General features: G+C 40.6%; 1 protein-coding gene across 7 annotated transcripts in view; it reads left to right on the forward strand.

The window, feature by feature from the left end:
* Positions 1-24,971, forward strand: part of CEP112 (centrosomal protein 112) — a 158,179-nt gene that overhangs the window by 82,522 nt on the left and 50,686 nt on the right. For 6 of the 7 annotated variants that reach the window (XM_053995052.1, XM_053995050.1, XM_053995055.1 and 3 more), the window contains exon 21: positions 16,006-16,236. In XM_053995052.1, the coding sequence (XP_053851027.1) occupies positions 16,006-16,236 (231 nt within the window). Of the gene's footprint in view, positions 1-16,005; positions 16,237-21,336; positions 21,552-24,971 lie in introns of those variants that run through there. The other variant, XM_053995058.1, reaches the window with a different exon arrangement.

Genomic DNA, 24,971 nt, shown 5'->3' on the forward strand with positions numbered 1-24,971 from the left:
TGGCATCTGTAAAATGAATTTAGAAAAGAGAAACAGAGGAGAAAGTGATTTTTGGAAAGACAGCTGCTGCAAACACAGAGTACACTGTACATTTGAAGGAAGCTGCATGTTCTCCTGCTGTATTTGGTATCCTTAGGGATTTGTGGGTTGGAGGGCACCTGTGTCATGGCTGGGGTAGCAGCAGGAGCAGTGTGTTACTCTACATCTTCATCTTGGTCCTTACGAAATTCAGATCTTCAATTAAACATCCAGTTTAGTATAAAATTAATATTTATTCAGCAGCTGATGAAAACAATAAGCTGGTAGATGACATCGTTACCTGAGGTGCTGTTTTTAAGGGAGTAGGGATTGGTAATTGCAGGGTAATATGTTTTTTAAAAACCCAAACAAAATAGAAACAAGCAAAAAGCCCACAAACAAACAAAAGGGAAAATGCCACCCCAAACACAAATCAATGGAATGTGGATGCTCACAGGAATTACTGGTCATTAAGTGACTGATCCAGCTGCCTGGGTGTCCCTGTGAACTCCAGCAGTCCTGTAACTAATGAGATGTTGACAAGCAGTAGTTTAGGGGCTGCTGGTAATTATTTGTATTGCTGGAATCCTCTCGGGGGTCTGAGTCTATGTTGTGTTAGTGAAAACATGGAACAACAGACAGTTCCTGTCCCTGAGAGCTGATACCATAATTGTGCTTGTGGGATGCTGCAAGTGGGGGCAGCAGAAGGTTGGGGACCTGAGATAAACAAGGTTTATCAGTTGGTTTCTCTGTAGGCTGGTGTGGTTGGAGCAGGGAAGCAGAAGACACAGCACACGAGCTGCCTCCTTTGAGTGCCTCTAATAACATCAAAAAATGCCCTTGCATGATTTGTCTGTGGCTCTAAGAGACAGCTGAAGAGCGCTGGCCCCTTGCCATGTCTGCAGTGGCTGCTGCTGTCAGAGGTTCTTGTGTCACTGTGAGGAAAAGGAAAAGTGACTGAGGTGGGAGATGAGCACGTGAAGAACATTTTTGTTCAAAGTTTGGGAACCCCTGCAGTGATTGCCATGCTTACAGACATGCTTGGTTGTCCAGCCTACTCAAGTTTGATAATAACTGACTGGAAGCCTTCTGAAGCTGTGTATTGCATGGATTTCCTCATGGGAAAGCAAATTTAAACAATAATTTGTTATTGTTCCTTTTATCTGTTGGATGCTGTTGTTGGGGAGTGCAGGGGGAGTGGAGGGAACAGGACCCAAGCTGAAAATATACCATTGGTAATGTTAGACAGAAAATATTAATTCTTTCCTGCTAAAATCAATTTGGGATAAGTGAGGGAGTGTGTTTGTGTATCTGTGTGTGTCTGAGTGTGTGTACATGTATTATTGCCCTCTAATGGATAGAGTCTGAATGGCTCAGCTTTGTCTGCTTATATGGGGCTTGTAGCAAAACATTATTTTCAGGATGTCTGATATTTCCCATTTTAGAAGAACTTTATGATGTTTATTCAGAATTCTGATGCATCTTTTGTGAGTAACGTTCCTTTAGTTTGTGTAAATAATTTGGAATTCTGTAGAAAGTCCCACAGCTTAGAGAAGTGCCTTTTCTTTGTTCTCTGAAGGTTTATTTCAGCTCAGCCATAACTGCTTGAAATTCAACATTTTATTCTGCTATTTTTACCACAGGGCAAACATAATAACTGAATTTTGAACAGATTTCTATACAGCAATGACATCAAGGGCCTTTTGGATGTGTAGATCTTGCTCCTTTGCTTTCTTCCATCCAGAGATTGTTCCTGTCCCAACACCCCTGCTGAGCACCCCGGGTATCCAGGACCTGCCCAACTCCTGAGATGGGGATGGAAGAGGGAATGAGCTCTGCTCTGGTTGATGGGTGTTCCCAGGGGCTGCTCCACCCCATCCTGCTGAGCAGCTTCCTGCCTGCTCCCAGGTGTTATTTGTTTTCTAAGAAAAGTGGCAAAAGTGTGTAATGAAACATTAATTCAGACCGAGTTTTCAAATCTACATGAGATTCATGATAAAGCCAAGTGGTCTAATGGTGTGTGGTAGGGTTTGTGTTGCTTTTTAAATGAAGCTGTCTTTGAAGGTAACTGTGGAATGACTCAAGGAGGAAGGCTGCAGGTTAGCTGGGAATGGGAATTCCATTGTCTGTACTGGGAGTTGTCCAATTCTCCATATTCTTTATAGTGGAATCCTAACTCCGCCATGTTTCTTCCGAGCAGAGCTCTGTTTCCATTCAATAAATACATGTGGGGGGATTCCATTTCAGAATTATGTTCTTTTCTCTGCATTTTTCTCCATGTTCTTTTCCTTTTCAAACTTTGCAGTGCTTGCTTTTGCAGCAGGATAACTGTGCAGTGTTTGGGACACGCGGCAGAGCAGCCCTGGCTCACGGCTTCCTTCACCTCCCGCTGCAGAACCACGGAGCAGCGAGTGTCCAGAGCCACCTCCCTCCCCTCCAGGAGGCTCCTGAGGGGGATGGTACACAGACATTCCTGATGGACATGGATTGCAACAAGCCAAATATTCCTACTCATGAAATCCTGCCAATATTCAGGGCAGAACAGCAGCTCATTTCACAAAGCTCTGCTACAGCACCTCCAATCTCTGCACGCTTTCAGCTGAGTCCATCACATTTCTACTTATGATCCAATTACAAGCTGAATGTAGGCTGGAAGAGCAGAAGGAGCAGCACATTAATCAAATTCCCTTGTAATGACTGTGTTCTCATGTGAGTGATGCTCTGAGGTGTGGTACAAGGTAGGGCACACAGTGCTGGCTTTTCCTGTCCCTGCCCAGGGCTGGGCTGTCCCTGGGCTGTACCTGCTCAGCTTGGCAGGCATCCACAAAAGGCTATTGTAGTGATGGGAGAGCTTTTTCCTGACAGCAAAAGAAATTGTCCCTGTGTTTCAGGTTACTACATTTTCCATTTGTGGGGAAAATAGAAAAAATTTGCATATGTTAAGAGAGAGATGAAGGATGTTGCAGGAGCATCTTCTCAGCCCAAGATGGGGATTTTATCTGCATTTCTAAATATTGGTGTTTTTCTTCTGAGCATGATGTTTCCTAGCAATATGCTTTTTCCCTTGGAAAAGTTATTTTCCACTTACAATACATTGGCAGCCATTGTTTGTATTGTTCAGGATCAACCCTAGGATTTTTCTAGATGTTATTTTGATTTGATGACTTTGTTCATCAGTGAATTATGAAAGCTCTGATTGTTTAGGGCACGAGAAGGGCACAATGCATTACTGGGTCACATGCTCACTTAATGCATGCACATTGTGGTGGCAGCAGTAATAGCTCCATTAAAGAACAAAAGGTAGCAACACATCGAAGCTCTGGATCTGGCCAATCCCCTCAAATTACCATAAATATTTGAGCAATCTGAATAGTTTCAGACTCTGTAGTAAAGCTTTCCTGTTTTTATCTGGCACTGAAGGAATGTGGAATAAAGTATTCATTTAACAAAGTATAAAAATATGTGTGCTATGCAGTTATAATCATGTGTCATTAATCAGAAAATACTGCAGAAACTCTGACAAATTAAAAACACAAGGATGTGTCTGCAAGGGCTTTTTCAGTCATTAAAAAGCTGCTTCACCTCTCAGGCAAACTATTTAATGGCAACTCCTTGCTCAGTGTACTGACATCTTCAAAGGCTCTGACATCTGTCGGCCTTTGAACTACCATTAAAAAATATTATCCCATTTCCATTCTTTTATGCCCATTTTTTTAATTATAGTCCTTCTTTCAAGTTAGGAACATGGTTGGTTTAAATGATGCTGTCCTTTCGTTTTCAGCCACCCAGCTGCGGTTTGAATAAATTGATGTAGAATCAAAGGCGGGACTTTAAAGGGAAAAGGTTTGATGGACTTGGACTCCGAACCAGATGAGGTTTTATGATGAAAAGGGTTTAATCCCAGCACAGGCATCGCTTCTATCAGTCGAGCAGTACAAAGCGATTCATATATATAGGTTCACGAGAAATGATCTATTTTTTTTTTTTTTTTTTTTTTTTTTAAACAGCACAGATCTCTTCAGGACTTGCAAATGTGGCATTAGCTAATATTCAGAGAGCTGATTTCCTTTCATCCAGCAGAAGCTTATGATTATAGTACAGTTCTCGAATTGGAAATGAGAGCTGCAACACAGATTTAAAGCTCTGCTGTCTGATTTGTATTCAATATACATGTCACTGCGGGACAAGGCAGTCTAGGCCGAGCTGGTTCAATGAAGGGAAAAACAGTTTCAGCATCAGAAATTCTGGGGGGGTGGGTGGGAAAGGTACCAATTAATTCTTACCTGCTCTACCTGAGTATTGTGTGGGATACTTAGTGGATTACTCTCAGTGCTGAAGCTGTGCAAGCAAACCCTTGTGATAAGGTTTCTTTGGCATCTCTGGCATCAGAGGCTGCGAGGGAATACGCAGGATTTATCACCAATGGCTCCTAAAGCAGCCATTTCTATGGAAGGCAATGTTTGTTTTTCTGTGCCTGAGTTTCAAGGAGGTTTAGCAGAGTCAGCCCTGCTATTCCTTTATAGCCATAGCCTTCATTAATGTGGTAATTAGGCCTGTGTGTGGGGAAAGCCAAAATCTCTGTCTCACAAGTGCATCAGAAGCCATTTGTCATAACTACCACCTCAAGGTATCCAAGAAACAATTTCTCTACTAATTCCCTGATCTTTGTGTTAGTAAAAGTGTGCTACAAAATCATTTATTTTCACAGAGTAAGATTGTGTCCTTTAAAACAGTGATGCTTTCTAGAGAAGGAAAGCAGCAGGTTTCAAAAGTCTGCAAATTCTGTCCCCTTAGAAGGCTGAAAGGAATATTACTGCCAGAATATTCAATTTAGGAGTGGTACATTTTTCCTGACTTCTTAGTGCAATTTTCAGGTTGTGTTTTGAGTTTTTTTTTTTTTTTTTGAGACATAGTAAATACAAACATGGGCCTTTATAAGTGGGTTCTTTTATTTGACTTATATTCCACAGTCTGCATGTTTAGTATGTATTTAGATTTTTATATTTAAACTGTGTATTAATATTTATTCAGAGTACAGTAGATCCAAAACAGTTGCATAAATAAATCCAAAGAAATTCTTGCCCCAGGATGCAGTGGCCTATTTGTCATTCAGAAAACGAAGTGGCATCAACTGAATTCAAGGACAAACTGAGAAGGATGAAAAGGACAGAGATCAACAGAAAGGTGCCAGAGGATGATATTGAGCCAAAACCCCTCTCGATTTCAGGAGAAGAAATGTTAGGCATAGTTTTCATTTATTTTGAACAGATCATCCTGTGATTGATGTCACCTTTCTGAGCTGGCAGCTGTGGAGCAGGAGGCTTCCAAAAGGTCTCTGGACTCAGGAGAGCCACTGTGGAGGTGGTGGGAATTGTGCAGCCAGCACTCGAGGGTGAAGATGCAGAGAGGGAGACTTGGACCAGCATCAGCTGGGTGTGTGTGGCAGCAGGACCATCACCTGATGCCCTCAATGCCAGCCTAACCTGAGTTGGTTAAAGACCACTTTCTCTAGGATTTTCCTCCTCAGGTGGAAATGACACATTTGTGTGTTTGATATCAGGATTGTCTCCAGACACAGACTACCAGAATATGCTTCTTCCCATGAGAAATTGATTTGAAAAGAAGAAAGCCAAAAGCTGGACCTGTACGTGTAATTGTTCATCTGATTTGTGTAAGCAGCTAACATGAGATGAGAATTTACCACAACTAACTAACGGGAATGCTGCAGCTTTTGTTGCTGCTGTGCAGAAATGAGGGATCCATACAGTCAGAAGCTGATTATTTCTCTCAAATCTAAACCTGTGAGTGATACAACTTTTATTTCTGGAGCTGTTGGATTTCAGGATTCCTGCCCACACATAATGCCAGTCATGAGGCTGAGAACAAGGACTTCATGTTTGGTTAAAGACTGTCACCTTCGCTGTAGCAGTGTGACATCAGAAATGAGAGAGGTTCCTGCTGCTTGGCATCCTTAACAGAGCAGAATAGGGCAGGTGGTGCTTTGAAATCCTGTTGCTGGCCCAGAGAATGACAGCATTGGGTTCCTTAGTTAGCTTCCTGTGATTATGCTGGAGTTTTGAAAACTTTCTCTTTTTCACCTCAGTAACAGTGAGGGCAGGGCTTGGACAGAGGTGAGAGCTGGGAGCGTTCCTCAGGTGCCTGTGGAGATGCTCCTGGCAGAGGCCTGAAAGGGAGCTGCTGTCCGAAGTGGGCTTTTCTACAAGTATGAACTTCAGAAATTAAAGATGGCAGATATGTGATGCATGGACAGATGATTACTGAGGCTTTTTATCTGCATCTTGTCTTTGGTTTGTCCTGGCAGGTTTTGTGTCTGATGCTATTTCTGTTACAGTCGCCATAAAACCCTTATGGGATGTGTGAGGTAAAACTTGGGAATATTCAAAAGTTGTGGGTTTTGAGCAACAAATGCATCCAAGATAAAAGTGTGTGATGCTTTTCTAGATGGTTTTTTTTGAGTAATGGGATTGTTTTGATTATTTTAGTTACAGTGAAATCTTTTCTATAGTCGACAGGCAAACACATTCTCATAGACAATGCAGTGTGTTCCTCTTCTGGGGACAAATTGGGAATTACAATACATTTAATTTTGCTGCCTCATAGAGATGAATGTCTGTAGTAATCCTTAAATCTGCAATACATCTTGTCTGCATTTAAATTGGAATTACACATTGTTCCGGAAGTGTTAATGCTTTTAAATTTAATGTGTGGAAAATTTAAATGCAAATGTTTTTTAAAAGCTTTGACTTAGGGGATGCTGGACACAAAATGGTCTGAGATTGACAGGTGATTCTTCCCAGTCCTGGGAGAAGCTGCAGAGATCTTTAGGCTCCATTTCTAGATTCCCTTGCAGGAAATTCCTGTCCTTCCTTAAATATCAGCAGCTTTTCTTGACTTTCAGAACAGGCTTTACTCTGATGTTATTTCAGAACTGAACATATCTGTAACATCCATCTGAGAGGAGTATTTGCCTTTCACATCCTGAAATGCAGAAATTAAAGCTTTAGAGTTTTTCATAACGGAAAACAGGGAAGATGTTTGGTGTCATTTTCATCAATCATCATTTAGGGATGGATTGTTGTGATTTGTACAATGCAGAAAACCTGGTGTTACATGTAGATTTTCTTTTTTTAGCCACTTCATTTTATTTATGTTTTGCTCTCATAAGTTATTTTGGGGGATCACTGCATTAAATAGGTATTTATGACTGATTTATTTTCTTATCTGCATCATATTTAAGTTCCATTAATGCAGTTATGTAGGTTGTTATGTGCCCATTTGAGTGTCTCCATTATAATTCTGGGTAGAAAGACAGAAGGAAATGAGTCCTTTCCTGGCAGGTCCCTTAGCAGTTTTATTAGAATCATTTTGTTTGTACAAGGAAGAATACAAAGGTAAACATTCCTTTCATCAGATAAAAGCAGAGGAGAAAGAAGGCAGAATTTTTAATTTTTGTCTCACTAGTCTGTTTCAAAGCAAATTCAGTAAACTGGGGAAGGAGGAACTGCTCTGGATCAGTCTCCAAGGCAAGAGGGCCAAGTCTGTTACAGGTCTTAGAACAGTGAAATGGAAAATGTATTTACATTTATCTCAGTTTCAGCTCGGTGAGTAATCCTTTGGCTCAGCAGTTCTCTGCATTGTTTTGTTACACGTGTAAGCTCAAGGTTCTCCCCTTCAACTAAAACTCATTTTGTTGGGAAGGCAGTGACAATAACCAACCTAGATGAAGTTCTGCTTTCCAGCTGCTGTTAACTAAATTGGAATCAAATGTACTTATGTAAATTAAGAAATGGAAATAAGCTCCATTAATTTTAAGCTCTTTGTGGAGATGTTCAAATGTATGTCTGATTTTCTTTCTTACCCCTCCTCTCCTTTTTTTTAAGCCCAGTTTGTAGCTTAAGTGCCATTTACATTAACTGGGATTTAGGCAGCTGACTGGCTTCTGTAAAAGTCCAGATCTACTTCAGTGCACTTCTTCTGGGAAAAAAAAATCATCAAAATTTATGTTTTGCTTAATGCCATGTCACAGCAGACCTCAAAATTGTGCTGCCTCTTTCTAAGATGTAGAAACCAGAGTGAGGCCAATATTTTGATTGTGACTTTTTCCTGCTGGCTTTTTGATACCTGTGTGTTGCTTGTTTCTTTTCAGCCTTCATAAATACCTGGCCGAGTCAGTGAACAGTTTGGGGGTTAAATTACCCGTTAATTGTTGCCTAAGTGTGTTTATTTATAGGAATGGCACAGGCAGATTAGTTTTTCCTTAATTTTGTTGGAAGTGGAGCTGAGCAGAAGGTAACTGTTGCTCTTAGTCAGTCAACACTTCCACTATGTTTCAGGAAATTCTAAGCAGGATTAGACAAGACAGAACACATAAATTCCTAAAAAGTAAAATCTCTTCTTGAAGGGTGCTGGACCTTCCTTGGGATGATGTTCAGTGCAGGAATTGTGGTGAGGGGGATGTTGGCCATGGTTTGGATGCCAGAGGTGAGTGGTGTTTCCCTCCAGCAGCACTGTACAGGTAGGGTGGTGTTAAACCAGTCCCCACACCAAAGTCAGACCCTGGTAGATACAAGATAAGCAGGGTTAGTAGGAATAAACTTTTATCAGAATCATAGATGTTGGAGGCATTTTTCAGAGCATGCACAGTGCTGGAATAGCCCAAGAATCTTACCAAGGAGGTTTGACCTTTAAAATCAGCTTAATGCTGTTAAAATTAATGAAACGAGTATGTAATTAGCAGCTCAGCGCCTCCCTTTACAAATCCCAGGGGGTATTTTCAAGAGAGGTGTCAGAGGTGCATGTGCAAAGGTGAGAGGAGTTGAGGTTATGTGGGGATGGAGTCGATAGAACCTTTGCATAAATCCTGAATGTGGGGATTGAGATCTGACCCTGCTGAACTGCACATTTCACCCTTAGTGTCACCTGCACTGCTCTTACTGAGGTTTTCCACTGGATATTCATCTGTGTGAGCCTGAGGAGCTTCCCCTTCTCTTGTGCTGTGCAGGTGCAGATCGGTGAGTGCAGCTTTGGTTTGTGTCAGTTCTCCTCCAAGACCCAAACTTGATAATATCCAACCTGATTTATAAACTGAGGACGTTTCACTTATGAATGTATTAATAACTTCACCCCATCACTGCAATGTAGTCACATATAGGATATATAGAGAGAAATTTATATAAATAGGATGAAGATGGCTCCTTTTTAAGAAGCTCTGCAATAGAACCAACATTCTGGAGAGAATTTTTTTCCCCTCAAGAAGAAGAACACTTCAGTGTGCACAAAATACTATACAAGCATACAATAAAATGCATCTCTGAGTATTGAAGCTGATATTTGAGTGTTTCCAGCAAGTCTTAGACCACTGTCCAGGACTATTTATAATGGTGGGGGTGCTAATTTCCATCTTTTCCCCTGGAAGGGCTTGCACAGCCCCATGCTCTTGGAATGATCAGTGCTCTTAAGAACTGAGCCCAACCTGCTGGTCTCTGAACTGTTGTTCATTTTCACTTCATTTCACACCATTTCATTTATCTGCTCCCTTAAATACCACATTTATGGGCCTGTGTGTTCTTACCCAAAAGGCATTTAAATTTGACAGTGTAATAGATTGTGCTGTGAAAGCTAAATAGCTGTTTATTACTTATCCCTGCTAATTTGTGCTCTGCCACATCGTTACCCATGTGATAATGTGCCACTGGTTTTCTTTGCAAATGAAATCTCATCTTTTAAAGTATTCATAATATTGACAAATTGCTGATTTTAGGAGTCGCGAGAGAAAAAGGCTAATAAATTCTTTCCATGTTTTAATTGAAATTGCCATGGTATAGAAAATATTTTTAATATAGTTGTTTAAATGGACATGATTGAGTTCATACAATACAAAGGAGCCACAAATAGCTGCCAGCTGGCTGGACTGGCCAGTTGGAATTCCTTTGGCATGGAGAAAAGCAGGTATAGTGGGACCAGTGAGTCAGACTCAGTAGGATGATTTATGGACAGAAAGATCAGAAAGATTAGGACTGTGCCTGGCCCTTGGTTGGCAGGGTCCAGAGGGTAAAAATCATGAGAATAGTTCCTGCAAACCAGAATAAGATCAGTTAAGAGAAGGATTGTTGTCCCTTGCAGAAGCTGCAGTAGAAAAACTCATTAATATAAACCAATTTTGTTCTAAACACAAAATCAAAATTATACACATTTGAAGTTCATACAGCTACACTTTTTTCTAAGCATAGAGCTGCAAGTATTTGTTTATTTTTCAGATTTCTTTTATGTTAAATGCATTGGTTGTTTTTGTGATGGTAGAGAAACTTGTATGATGTTCCCCAGCATCTGATAAAGCTTTGTTTGCTCACAAGAAAGCTGAAGTCGTTCAGATTCCCACTTTGAATAGATAATCCCCTTTCCAGGAAATGTTTTACAGTAACTGTGCCACCAGTCACTGCATGGCTGGGACAGGACACTTCATGCCCCTCTTCTGGGACACTGCCCTGCTCATGGGTAGGAAGGGAGTTGTTGTCACCACTGAATCACTGGGTGTTCCTACTTTGTTCCTTATTTTCCTTTCACTTCTTCATCATCAGAGTGAGATTTATTTTTATTGCAGACTGCCTTTCCCTTGCCTGGACTGATCTCCTTTCAAAAATAATCCCGTGCCCAATAACAAATGTTATGGATGCCTCATCCATCGCTGTCACACCACGGCAGCGTGGCAAGGCACAGAGAGACAAATGTCCCTTTCAGAAGGGCCCAGCTGATGTTCCCCAGCACACACTGCTCATTTCACTGTTCCTTTCTAAGGAGGAAATGCTGAGAAGGTCTTGGCATAGAGAGGCAGAAGCTGCTTATCTGTGGTCAGATAGGGCTGTGACTTACAGGCTGATATTTGAGGTTGTTATCCTAGAGAGGATCTTTGGGGTCCATGCTACTGCTCAGTGGTTCAGGGGTTTCTTGTAGGTTTTTTAAAACATTACATGCCAGCAAAATTAAACAGCAAAGTGAGCCCTGTGCAGTCATCTCTGACTGGAGCCAAGTTAACCCAGCGCAGAAAACTTCTGAAACTCAGTTTGAAGAGTTGTCAGGAGCCCCTTGAGAAGGGCAGGGGTGTTTAACAGTGATGCTCTGTTCCAGCAGCCCGAGTGCTCCCAGCAAGGCAGGGCAGTGAGGTTACTGCAGCTTCATCTGCTGGCAGATCTTAGTCACTTACTGTAAATCTGCTGTGGCAGCACCTCAGCACCTCTGCATCTGCACCACGGGGAATAAATGAGGAGTGCATTTCATCTCAACTCTCCTCTTCCTTGTTTTTGTGACTTTCAAACGCCCTGGCCACTGGAGCTGAGCGTGGTGCTGGGTGGATGTGGTTTGGTGTGTAATGCACAGGGAGGAGGGAGACGGCGAGCTCCGTGCGCTCATCCCCGTCAGGGTGGAGATGCCGTCATGCTCCAGCCTCTTCCTCAGAAACTGATCCAAGGAAACGCTTCATGGGGGTGAAGCAGCAGCTCCTGGAAAATAAAGGGAATTTGTGTTATTATTGTTTTTAATTAGGCCATAGTCATTTGGTCCATTTCTCATCCCTGTTGCCTCTAAGTGGAACAGAGTTTCAGACATCAGCAACAGATTTTAATTTAAACTTTTTGCCAACTTTATATTTTCTTATGCAATTTACTTTTTAAAATTGAGAGCACATGTTTTCCTTCCAAGTAACACGCAGTACATTTATTGGCATTTTAAATAGGCCAAAGTGAGTGACCAACCTTCTTCTTTTTCTTTCAAGTCTATTTTTTCCCTGCAGGCAAATTGCTGTGGGCTTATGACCCACCCTTTTTATGACACTATTTCAGCACAGATATTCTTAGTTAGAATTCTTAAGTTATTTCTTTGAAACAGAAATAGAAATCACCACCTTGGCCAGCAGTTTCTTCATCTAAGGGACATACAAATATGTCACATAAACCTTTATGAAATCTCTGTCACACGGTTTATGTATTTTTGTTCCATTTGGTAAACTGTGTAAGCTGGTGTTGTCTTTCTATTTGTTGTCCTGTATGTGGATTAATGGTCATTTTACAAAATGCTTCCTTGTTTGGGGCATGTTCCTGTGGCATGTCCATCCTGGGAATTGCTACAAACTTCTGCATCCTTTCTAAAATAGATACAGATCTCTCTTATTTCATGTGCTCGTACCCACACCACCGAAATAGAGACTACAACACTTTGATCCAGAAAAGGCAGCAAGTGGCAGTAGCATTTTGGCTCTATTACATACTGTCAGCCCTTATTTCTTATATTTAATCCTCGTTTAGCACAATAATAATTTGCTTAGATGGGGTGTTTAAGGTGAGTTCTTCTAACAGCAGCTCTTGTACTCAAGCAGTTGTTTGGACCATACAAACCATTTGGATCCCAAATAGAGATTTGGGCAGCCAGAGGAGAATTTGAGAAGCCAAGACTGAGAAAGAGGACTCAATGTTACAAAGAAACCATCCTGCCTTTGGATCTGGAGCCTGAGAAGTGAGATTTTGTAACTGCAGCTTTTAGTTTCCCACAGAATCGTTAAGAAAAGACAGTTGCTCATAAGTTTTGTGTTTCATGGATTTTTCGCAACAGAGAATTAAGTCATCTTGGGGCTTTTTTTTTTTTTTTTTATTCCCTAATTTGCCTACATTTAAGTCTAATAATAGTTTATTAAACCTGGCATGTGGAATAGCAGAGTCTTAGTGCTGGAAAGTTTGGGATTCATTGCCTACAGCAGTGGGGACATATCCATGTCACACAAAGTTGTCTCAGGCGCTGAGTTGGGTGTAAGCTGCTTCTGCCACTGACTTTGTTTATGGGAAAAACTAATCTGCCTGTGAGAACTGGACTTATTTGAAAGTAATTGACAAGAGCTGTGTCTGTGATCCCCAATATAAGCTTTTTCCAGTCACTTTGGAGAGATTAGATGTCTCTTAACATCATCTTACTCGCAGTGAAGTTGCTCCAAAGGGACTCCTTTAATCATATTAGTTTCGCTGCCATCACCCCGTCTTCAGACTCTTTCTTCTTCCCTAATAGAACCAAATCTGTTTTTGCCATCTATTAGGTCCAACATTAATGCTCCTTTGCATATTAATTACTGTTGCTTTACCTATAACATTCAGCTCACTCTCAGCTGTCCCCAGTTTTGGCTCTGAAGGCCGGGAGCTGTTACTTCCTCCTTACAGAAAACACTGGATTGTGTTTCATTTTCTAATGACTTTGTATAAGAACCATTGAATAAAGAAGGAAGTAAGGCTTAAAAGGTGTAACAGGAATTCACCCAGTCTTTATTTTGGCTTGTAGTGTCATTTGTGAATTAATTTTCCTTGTATTATAAAAAGTTAGCCCTGATTTCTTATCCTAAATATTTTAACAAACTTTGTAGGGAACTTCTGAGCAATGTAATTTCTTAGTTTCACTTATGTGTGTGTGTTGGGGGTATAACTAAAGGAAGTTTTTTATTTTAAAATAAGAGAAAAAAAAAAGGAGAGTAAGGGAATGAGCTTTCAAAAAGAACTGTCACAGATTAAAAGATAATTGTGGCTATTTCAGGCAGGACTTGCACTGGGGCAGCTGTTAAAAACCCCAAATTCTCAGTGTGTCAGTTTGGAACTCAGACCATATCACCCATCAGCAATTGCAGCTCTTATCTTCATTGAGTTAGTGCTGCTTTGGTTAAGGAAAAGCTGGGCAGGCTGTCATGTTCTTGTGATCTGGAGATGAAATCATTTTCCGAAAGAATTATAAAAGTACATTGTGGATTATAATTATACACCGAAACTTACTTTACATTTTTAGTCTGTATACAGATTTAATAAGAAATTAAACATGTGTAGAGGAAAAGCTCAGGAAAGGAAGGAAAGGATCTAGCACAGATTACAGTATATGAAACATATGTTTGAGATAATGCTGATAGGGCTGAAATATGTGGCCTGTGGTAGAGTTCTGTACACAAATGACGTGCTCATTCCTTCTCCACCATACACACACTCTTACCTTTGACATAGTAGGGACTAGTGCCAGTGAGTAATTAAGAAAGCATGGAAGCAAAATAAGTTTCTGAGATGGTTGATATTATTTAATACATGTTACAGCTGGGATAGCTGAAGGACAAACTGAAGGTTTGAAGGGAGATGATGTCTTTTATTACACCATATAGTTCAAATAGCTTGAAAAAATAGGCAAACTTTCAAGCCTTGATTTTTTTCCCCCCCCCTCTCTCAGATCACAGTATTTATAGGAATCTGTCTTGGGAGATTAATGTACAAGGCAATAGATCTGATAGTCATTCATGGCCCAGCTTTGGTCAGAAACAAATGTTTCCTTTTCAGAGTTTTGTACTAATGTGGTTCTCAGAGGCTGCAAATAAATGATGTAGCTGAGTACAGACAGCCTATTAAAAATGTCTGAAGAAGAAAAATAGTAGTTGGAGAGAAACTGGCATTCCAGGACAATGGGAACTTTAAATACACACTGCTTTTCCTCAGATTTTCCTGTGAAACCTTTAATAAGCTTGAGCTGAGTCACCTGCACTTACTTGGTAGAACATCAATTTCTGCTCTCAGTATTGTCACATCCTCTGTGAAAGGATTCCAGGCAACTGCAAAGTTTCTTGTGAAACAGGGAGGAGAAAGGGGGAATTTCTGTGTGAGTTTTGTAGTGAAAATGCTCATTTTCAGAATTACATTTATGAATGAACACATAGAGGTGCTTTGAGTGTCATCCATCACACTTAGCTGTAAGGACAGTGCTTTATGTCCCAGATGTGATGCTCCTGCACCCCAGTGAAGGACCCGCAGAGGAAATGGAGTTAGAAAAGTAACTCGTGAGAGTTAGTAAGTGCAATCTGAAGTAACAGACGTGTATCTACTCCTGTGGTAAAGTAGCAGAGTGAATTCTGTGGAATTAGGAGTTGATAGAACCCTGGTTACTGAGAATTTGAGACTTTCTATACTGACAAACACTGACCCCCAAGAGAACACTGCATTTGACCTGAAGCCATAGGGAAGACTTCCAAAATTGAATGACAGAAATGGGATTGTGGGTGTGGAGTTTGAATAGAAGTGTGTGATATCACATAGTAGAAAACTTAGAGTTCAAGGTTTTAGAATATTGTAATCTATATGAAGCAAGATAAAAATTTTAGGACAGAAGCTAGTCCTTCTTCTTCACCTTCTTCTCCATAAGTTCAAGTAGTATTGTGTAATTAGATAAAAAAGTCCACATTGCGGAGCACAAGTAGTTAGTTATTAGACTAAAAATAAAAATAATTTAAATAAAAATAATTTAATCATTTAACAATTAAAATAAATTTTAAATAAAATAATTTTAAAATAATTTAATAAATTCTTAATTAGACAGTTTATCCTTAAAAAGCCTTATAGAAAGAGAAATATGTCTCTGTTTTTAACTTGTTAAAGTACTGTAAAACTCACAACTTGTGAGACTGTAATATAAATAAAACCCAATAAACATCTAAATCCAAACAAGAAATACCATCTTGCACATTTAATCCTGACCCTGACCTTAGAAGAAAAAAAAATAAAACTCAACAAGGAGTGCCACAGCTTTATTCCTGTCCCTTCCATCCCTCCCCCTTTGTGTTCCCCCATTGGGGGCAGGCAGTGATTGGTAAATTATTGATGATGTTCTGATAGCTCATTAGAAGGATGCAGGTCATTTCTTAAGGATAAAAAAGGAAGGCATGGGTAAGATATGTAGTGATTATATGCCACGAGCTCAATTTCTCCTCCAAAAGTGTCCATATCACCAGTGCTGTGGGCAGGGGGAGCTGTATTTATCCCTGTGCAGGAAGAGAAAGAAGAAGGGGCCAGGAAAAGGGACAGAGCATCCTCTGAGTCTGCTCCTCCCCCAGGTGACAGCCTGTTGGAGGAAACCAAGTGGGTTTTGTGTTGTGGCTTTGGGTTTTGTCACTTTGTTTGCTCTTTCTCTCAGGTGATGTCTGGTTTGGAGAACCAAATCCGCAAGCTGAAGGAGGAGCTGATCCAGGCGAGAGCTCTGCGGAGCCGTCAGCTGCTGGACCTGAGCCTCCAGCGGGACGAGGAGAAGCTGAGGGCATCTCGAGACAAGGAGGCAGCACTGAACAGACTGAAGATGGAGATGGAAGAAGTGATATCAGACCTGAAAAAGAGGCACACGACAGAGACAGAGGCGGCCTTGAAAAAGGTGAGGGATTCGCAAAGAGCAGCTCCGCAGGGCAAAAGGGGAGTGATCACCCCAAAGGTCAGCTGAGCAAAGGTTCCCTAAGGAAAAATGTTCAGGGATCCCTTGAGTTGAAAAAACAGATGCAGACCATGGGATGCCAGAGTCACAGCACGAGTGTGGGGTGTTCTGGGGTTCTGTGATGGAAAGCTTTGCTCTGGACACACTGGGGCTGGGCACCACCTCCAGCAGGGATGGAAGGTGCCATGAGGTGCTCAGGAGCCAACAGCACTTTAAAAACACAGGTGATTTCACAGGTAAAGCCAGCCAGGAGCAGGCTGATCTTCCTCTGCTGGAATAGAGACAGTGGAAAGGGTGGTTCTGCCTAGTCAAGCTGTTTTTTCCCTTAAAAAGAGGGTGAGCTCTTCAGGAGGGAAAAACTCAGGATCAGGGTGCAAGGAAATTGTGTCTGGTTGCTCACAGTGGCTGCTCTAATTTTGCCTGTGGAGTATATCAGGTGAGAAAGAACTCTGGTAAGATTTGAAAATAGAAATGAATGTTTCAGATTGATCAAGGCTTCCCTCCCATTCTGTTCAGTGGAGTCACTGCCCACTGTTTGCTGAGCATCCCTTGGACTCCTGTCTTGAATTCAAGTATTCCCCCCATTAGGGAGGTAAAACATGCACGTTTTATTTCAAAAGCCAAAAAAAACCCTACTTAATATTTCTGGTAGCCTCTGTGTATGTGTAAGCAGATAGTTGTGGAAGTCTCTTTTATATATTGCATTAAGGCACTAAATCACACATTTTCTTGCAAGGGGATGTGCAGTGGCACAAATTAACAATCTGCATGGAGTGTTTGAGCAGCCTTTGTGCAAGTGACATTTCATTTACCTGCGTCAGGTTCTTGGTCTGTAATTTTAAAGAGCATTCGGGGGATTATGTTGGAAATCAGCCAGCCTGAAGCCATTAAAATGGCTGTGATCAACAATTCAGAATCTTTTCTGAATGTAAGGAAAGCTCTGCTTGGCATAATTATTTAAAGCCAAGGTCACAGAAAGTATTTAAACCTTTGAAATTCATCATTAAAGGATTAATTTTAACTCAGGAAGACATTGTCATTTTTGCTTAAAAATGGAATTTGAATCTCAATTCTTTTCTTTCTTTGATCTTTTTTTACATGTGTAGTATAGTAAAAGAAAAGTTAACTTCTTTACATCCTCAAATTAAAGTTACAAATAATCCTTCATAGGGCAATATCTCTAATAGTCTTGAATTGTCATTTCTGTCAGAAATACTGGTTTTCTTTAATTTGTTGGATTTCTTTTCTATTTTTCAAAAAATTTGCTAATTTTAAGCTATATTAACTGCTATTGTATTTTTTTTTCTTTAACCTACTTCCCTATTTTTACCCTAATCTGAAGAGCACATGTTGAGTAAAAGATAGGAGGGGAAAAGAAAAAAGTATCTCTGTTGAAAAGTCTTTCACAGACATGTGAAAATACCTGGCATTACCTTCAAATTCCCCATTCTATTTCATTTCTGTCTTGCAATTGTAGAACTGTGGAAATTGGCCACGAAATCCAAAACTCGAAGTAGCTTAGAGGGCAAACTTCATTTAAAGCTCAAAAGTAGCAGTTTCAGCTAATTTGGTCCTAGTCCACAGAACCTTGATGAAGATGACTTTATCCATCGGGGGGAAAAAAAGCACCTTAATTGCAGCATGAGCTGTGAAATTTGTTTTTGAAAATATTTTCTACCAGATCTTGTTACCTGGAAATTTAGGGCAATATGAGAGAAAAATTCGTTCTCTAAATTTACTTTTTTTGGTGCCAATTCTGTGAAGATTGCTTAAAAAATCCAGTGGGAAGCTGAATTTCACAGTTTAGGCGTGGAACATCTGACTGGCCAGATTTTCTGAAGGTCACTCCATTCTCAAGTGAGGGATCTCATTCCTCTGTGATCTGCTCAGGGAATAATGTTCATTTCTGTGTGGATTGCATTGTGTCATTGTGGACTGTTGTTAACGTGAACATGAAGAAATAGAAATGATTCATACTTCAATGACAAGAAAAGCAGAACTGTAAATGGGTGAAGAAGATCCAGGATTCCTCTGGCACTGCCCTCCTGCTGCTGTGGGGGCGAGAAGGAGAAGAGTGAGGAGCAGAGACAGGGGAAGGAAGAGTCTTCATTACAGGCACACTGAATATTTCAATATTGGTTGGTGTTTGTAGACATCCTTTTGAAACTTAGGGACACATGATTTACTGACATCTTTAATTTCCTGTTGTTTAAAAATCCCATCTCTAAGGCTGGGACATTGTTTATTGGGATGTCAGTTCCTGAGCACTCCCTTGGCACTTTGGGGTTCTCAGCATTGGTGTCTGGTGGAGATTCCTGGGGCATTGTTAGGATTGTGCACCTTTTTTCCTGCTTTGCTCCTGTAAGATACAGGGGTTTTTTCAGCATTTTCTGTACTTACCTGGTTGAGCTGACAGGAGTTTTAGGATCATTTTTCTGCAAAGTGTTTCGCTCTATTAGGAGGGAATCCTTCCCTGTCAGGGTGGTGAGGCACAGGGTGCCCAGAGGAGCTGTGGCTGCCCCTGGATCCCTGGAAGTGTCCAAAGCCAGGCTGGACAGGGCTTGGAGCAGCCTGGGACAGCTGAAGTGTCCCTGCCATGGCAGGGATGGCACTGGATGGGCTTTAAGGTCCCTTCCAGCCCGAGGCATTCCGTGATTGTTGGATGTTCAGGACACACAGCCCTGGAGCTGCTGCCTCCTGCTCTGGGCAGGGCCAGGTGTGCTCCAGGTTGCATCAGCAGCACTTGGGGCACGGGCACTCCTGAGCCAGGTGCAGTGGAGTAAAAGCTGGGAGCAGTTCCAGGTTTGCCAGGAATGACTGAAAGCAGGAGACAAAGTCTGAGTGTGTGCAGATGTGGGGCTTGGCCGCCGCCGCTGTTTGTAACGTTCTGTGGGATTTTCTTGGCAGAGGAAATGAGCATTCAGCAAGCACGGCCCGAGCAGAGCACTGGACAGGCTAACAATGCTCAAAGGAAGCAACCTTGGAACACTGAAAATATCTCATAAAAAAGCTCCCTTTGAGCAGAACACATGAGTAAACTGGAGTGGGAGAAGATGATGATGGGTTTTTTTTTTTTTTTCTCTCTAAATAATTTTCAACATTTAGCTTTTTATTGACTTCTTTTCTATATTTAAATAGATATTTTGACTCATTCTGTTAAAGGTTTATGCAGGTTCCAGGAACATCTAATTCTCTGTCAGTGCTGCTTTTCTTGTGGAGAAGCAATTTACATTTTTGTGTGTTGACTGTACTGAACACATATGAAATTTGATTAAAGGACAAATCTTTAGTCAAAAAAAAAACCCAAAAATAAGTTAAACGATTTATTTTTGGGGCTACTTCTGATAGAAGGAAGCTGCAAAGTTGTTCCCTCTGGAGAGATGAGACACCAAAGTGCCACAAAACCTGGTCACAGCCATGCAGATCCCGCTTGTAGAACTTTAATGCTGTTGATGTTAGTTGTACTCTGAGATTTCTGTGATTTTAAATCAAATCTGATGTTTACAGTTTTTACCTGGTACAATCACTCCACCTGTATCTGGTGTGAAGTCTACATAAAACTCAGATACTCGAGGACCTTAAAATTAAAGTGTCCACTTCCTTAATTAGGAATAATTATTCTATATAACAGTTTTGTTATATAGAATATAATGTTTTTGTAATGGGACCTTTTCCAAAACTCTTCAGACAGTGTCCTGTAGCTGGATACTTATTTTCTGAGCAAATTCTTGCATATAATTTGCAAGTAAGGTACAGATAATGTGCCCTAGGGAAGATTTCAGTCCCTCCTTCAGCCTCAGGCTCTGTGATGCTGGATTGATTCCTCACCCAGCACAGCCCTAGAGCAGCCCAGTTGGATGGAACTCCCTGGGCATATTTTCATGCTGCATGTGCAGGAATATCTGTGATTCACAGGATCTGTTCTGGCACTGTTGCAGATGATGTCACACTGTTCAGCACTGGCAAAGAGAAGATGAAGGGAGGGAATATGACATCTTTTGAGATGAAAGATGCTCCAAGAGATACTTGATTAAAAGTATTGAGTTTCCCCCAAACAGTGACTTCTGCTCCTAAAGTACAAGCATCTCGTGCCTTCCGTGTGTTCCCATTTCTGAGTCCTGTCTCTCCAGCTCTGCTTCTTCTCTGCCAGCTCCACATTTCATTAGCACCAAAAATGGTTCCATCTTTGTCCCTAAGACCTTCTGAGAACTGGCTGCGGTGGAACCTTTGATCTGACACCTTTCACTTCATTAACTTGGAGACTGAAGCCACAGTTGCAGATAACTTTGTTTGTGGGAGCACTCAGAGGAGCTGTTGTCACACTCACTGCAGTGATTCCCTGATTATTTACATGGGGGCAAATAGGTCAGCCATAAAAAGTGGATGTGTATTCCTCCCAAGTGTAATGATCTCATTAAATTGTGTCTAATTGTAATGCAGACCTGTTTGTGTCCTTGCTGAATGCAGGCAGGACCCCCACCACTTGTAGATGTGCCATTTTCTTAAACTTGTTTTGAGCCTATTACATCAATTATTTAGCTTAGGCCCCAACTATGAATAATTTAAAGAGCCCTCCAATTCTTACCAAGAAGAGTTGGATGTTTCCCAAGTCTCTTAATTTTTTTTCATTATAATCCAAGAACTATTGTCTCTGATATTATCTCTCTGTTCCAGAGCAGTAATATTTTTATTGTTTTTGTTTTGTGGAGCCTGTGTACTTTAAATTACATTTGGTTCCTGAATGTTTCTGACACAGCGATAGTGATTCACCAACTAATATTAATAAAAATGAGTGCAGTATATTTGGCTTTGTTGGAGAAAATCTAGCAAAACCAGAAATGTGGTGCCAAAAGATCAAGTAAAAGCAAAACATAATGCCAAAATATCAAATAAAAGCAAAACATAATGCCAAAAGATCAAGAAGAAATGTATTTCACAAAGAGGAAATATTTTTAATGTATATTAGCACAAAGAATGCAGATTATTTAATCTGTCTTGATAGTACCTTTCAACAAATCCATTTAAAACCCATTTCCTTTGTAGTGTGTCCCTTTTTGCACTGCTCCTTCTTCTTCCTCCAAAGAAAAAGCGGGATGATGGTGGACCAGGAACATGGTCACAGGAATTGCATCATCCCTCAGGGGAGCCATTTGGAAGAGTCTTCAATCAACAGAGCCAAACATGAAGAAAAAGATGGTAGAATCATCTCAGGGATATTTCACTCAAATAGGACTAAACTGAATTTATGGCACTCTCCCTACTGGAGATGTTTCAAAGCAAGAGCTGCAGTTATTCACAGAGTTACTGTACAGAGAGTCCTATCTCCTTTAAAAAAATAAAAATAAAAACTCCAAAAAAACAATCCAGAAAACAACAAGTCAGATTGCTGCTCATCAGCTGTATTTTTGAATCTGGTTCCAGAGTTAGGAGCCAGGAGAAGTTGGTATAAATGTCGCTGTGGGGAAAAAAAATGTGCACCCATGAGCAACAGGCTCACTTTTTAATATCTTCATTAATGTCTGCAGGGAGATCAAGCACCATTATTTGCATTCACAAATAGCACCACAGGGTTAAAAATGAAAATGATCGAAGCAATGCTGTTAAGAAATGAGAACCAGACAAGAGCTAAATTATGACAAAATATGGAATTAAAAAGATGGCTTTCAGCAGGGCAAGGACTGATATGATTAAAATTAAAGCTCAATCATGTGGCTCATCTTTCAGCACACTTTACTCATGTCCTGTCATATCAATGATAGCCGGGTAGTTGTTGGAGGAGTTTGCCTGGGTTTTTTAGGGTTTAGTGGGTTTTTAACCAACTGGAATTCATCTGAAGTGTCTGTTGAAGAAGCATTCACAGGTGGGGATTTTTTGTTGTCTCTGTCTCCTCTTTCTTTTTCAAGTGTGTGCCCAAACGCCCCTCCCCGTTCTGCAGCACCTGGGCACACGCTGCCTCTTCTCCATGCCAGAACTTCCAGGTTTCATCCTTCAGAGTGTATTCATAAGATCAAGACTCACAAAGTCATGGGCATGGTGGATAAGGTGAATGCTGAGGTTTTGCCAGTGGCAGAACAACTGTTTTAATTATTTTTTCAATCATTTCCCGAGCCTTTCTTCACTCTCCAAACAACCTGTAACACACCAACTTTATCTTGTAACACACAATTGCTTATTATTTCAGCTTTATTAAACAGTTTTAAAAGCCCGGTTGAATCATGACCTCATTCTCTCCCTTTTTCCCCAATACCTTATGTCTTGGAAAAGGCTGATTGCTTGTAGGTCCAGTTTTGTCTAATTTACCAGTTTTGCTTATCCTTACGTTCCTGGGTGCATGATCATATTTGGAAAACATTGGCTGTTTTCCAGTGTTGTGCTGACTGTAATGTGCGATTACTGGTGGATTTTTTTATTTTAACAACTCGGCCAATCCATTCTTAGATTTGTTGAGAATTCTTGAGTGAGGTCTGGGTTCCTGGTCAGGTGTGACAGGAAGGATTCCCTGCTCCTGGATCCCATTCCCTGCAGCCATCCCTGCTGGTTTCACTGGGGCTCCTCTGTGGTTTTGGTCGTGCAAACAACAGTAACTGGTGTTTGTTCCTTGGAATTAGAAGTAGAAAATCCTCCTGTATCCACGAGCTCCACATTCTTACTTTGCTTGGGACTTTCTGGGATGATGCATCCTTTGCACAAAGACTTTCTCAAGTCCCCCAAACCCCAGAGTCAGCACCAGCCACTGCAGAAGGTGCCCCATGGAACGTGTCCATCACATCCCTGCTTAGGTCAGCACAATAAAAAAAAACAGATTTCCAAATAGCTTTGTTTAGGAAAAAATGCTCAGTGATCAAGACCAAACTAATGTAAAACATAATAATTGTGTATTTAAATACTGGCATGATTTGAAGACATTGTTTACACTCATTTGCTCTTTCTTCATATCATTATAATAGAGAAAAGCTGCAGGTGGCTTTTTTCTTCTTCTTTTTGGAGAAGGAGTGTTTGGGAAATAGGGAAGGGGTAAAACAACGTTATTAGTCCTTCAGAGTCATTAATATGAAGAAAGAAAAGTGCTCCAAAATGACTTGCTTACAGCTGCAGAACATGTCATGGAGTAAAACCCACCTTCATTAAATGGGTGAGAAAGAATTCTAATTGTTTTGAAGTTCTTATGATCAGTCTATATGTGCTTCATTGTAACGTGATACTAAAGTGCCTCAATTATGATTTGTATATTTTGGTGCCAGAAGGGTTTTTATCTTATGCTAAATTATTAAGTTCTGTCAGCTGCTGGGCTGTCATATAGAGATACAGTAAATCACATTATATTTTGTCATGGATTACACAGAGCAATAAATTTGGGAACAGAGATCAAAGTAGTTTCACAATCACATCTGAGTGTAGGAGGGGTGTTTAACTTGTAGAAAATCTGATTTAGGTGAAACTGTTGCAGTTCTTGTGTGAATTTGAAATGAATTTGGATGTTTGCTTGAAAATGAATAAGGTACAAATCCCCAAAAGAGTTCTCCTGTATTTAGTTCAGAGGAGTTAATTCTGACCTACAGCTGCAGGACAGAGAACAGATAAATAATTAAACATTGGGAACGTTAAGAGTCTTGCAATGCCTTATTTATGTTTTTAATTGCTTTGATGATGGAGAAATATATTCCATTTTCTTTTTAATTGGCCCTTTGCTGGACTTGGGAAGTTTTTCCTCAGCTCAGTAACGCGCTCTGGCTCCGGGAAGTTGTCGCTCTTTTGGGGAAGCTTTGTTGTATTTAAAATACAAAAAGTAATCCAACATAATCTTGCTAAGGAGCACTGATGGCTTCAGATCACAGATTTGTTGGGGGATATGGTTGTGTTTTCAGTGTCTGTCTTTCCAACTGTAGAAGCTTAACTTTTGTTGGGCTCTTGTCTAATGATGTAACTTCAAAATACTGAGGTAACTTCATGATACTGTGTTAATTTAGTGATAGCAAGTTAATTCAGGGGTGCAGAGTTTGTCCTTTGTTCCCACTTTTTCTTCTATTTAATAGCAAAGATTCTGTCTTAAAATTACACATACATAGAATATTTTTCTACTCTTTGTCCTCTTAATAAAAGTTTGTTCTTGCCACAAAACTCAAAACAGCAATGCAAAATCTAAAAACATCATTCTTATCCCTTTATAATTCTTTCAGGAGCCTTAAAGTCTCTCCTTGGCAAAAATCAAGGTGTGTCAATTTAGCTGATAAATTATGATTTATCAGTGCCTGGGTCTCAGAAATCTCCAATTTCTGAAAGAATCATGTTTTGTTAAGCTCAGATTAAATAGTTTTTAACTGAGTCAAGTTGTGGATCGGTGTCACATCTTGAGACTGTTGCCTTCTATGTGTGGTGGAAGCTTTAGCTTTGACCTGCATCTTCCAAGGTGTTCCACAGCCTGTCCCCTCGTGGTTTTGCTGGGTGTCAGCTCTGTGGGTACCAGAAATGTCTGGGCCTGAGTGATTCTGGAAACTTCTTTATGTCAGAGTGGGGGAGAGCCCGAGCCCATGAGAGCAGTGAGGTGCCTGCATTTCTCAGGGATAAAGGCAGCTTGTCAAAACTCAAATAATTCCTGTTGGCTGCACATTTTCTTTGTTGAAGCTCTGAAAAAGAACATGCCAGCACTTTTGATATAACGTCTTAAACTCAGTTTAAAT

This window comes from Vidua macroura, chromosome 19, assembly GCF_024509145.1.
Source record: "Vidua macroura isolate BioBank_ID:100142 chromosome 19, ASM2450914v1, whole genome shotgun sequence".
Lineage (NCBI taxonomy): Eukaryota > Metazoa > Chordata > Aves > Passeriformes > Viduidae > Vidua > Vidua macroura.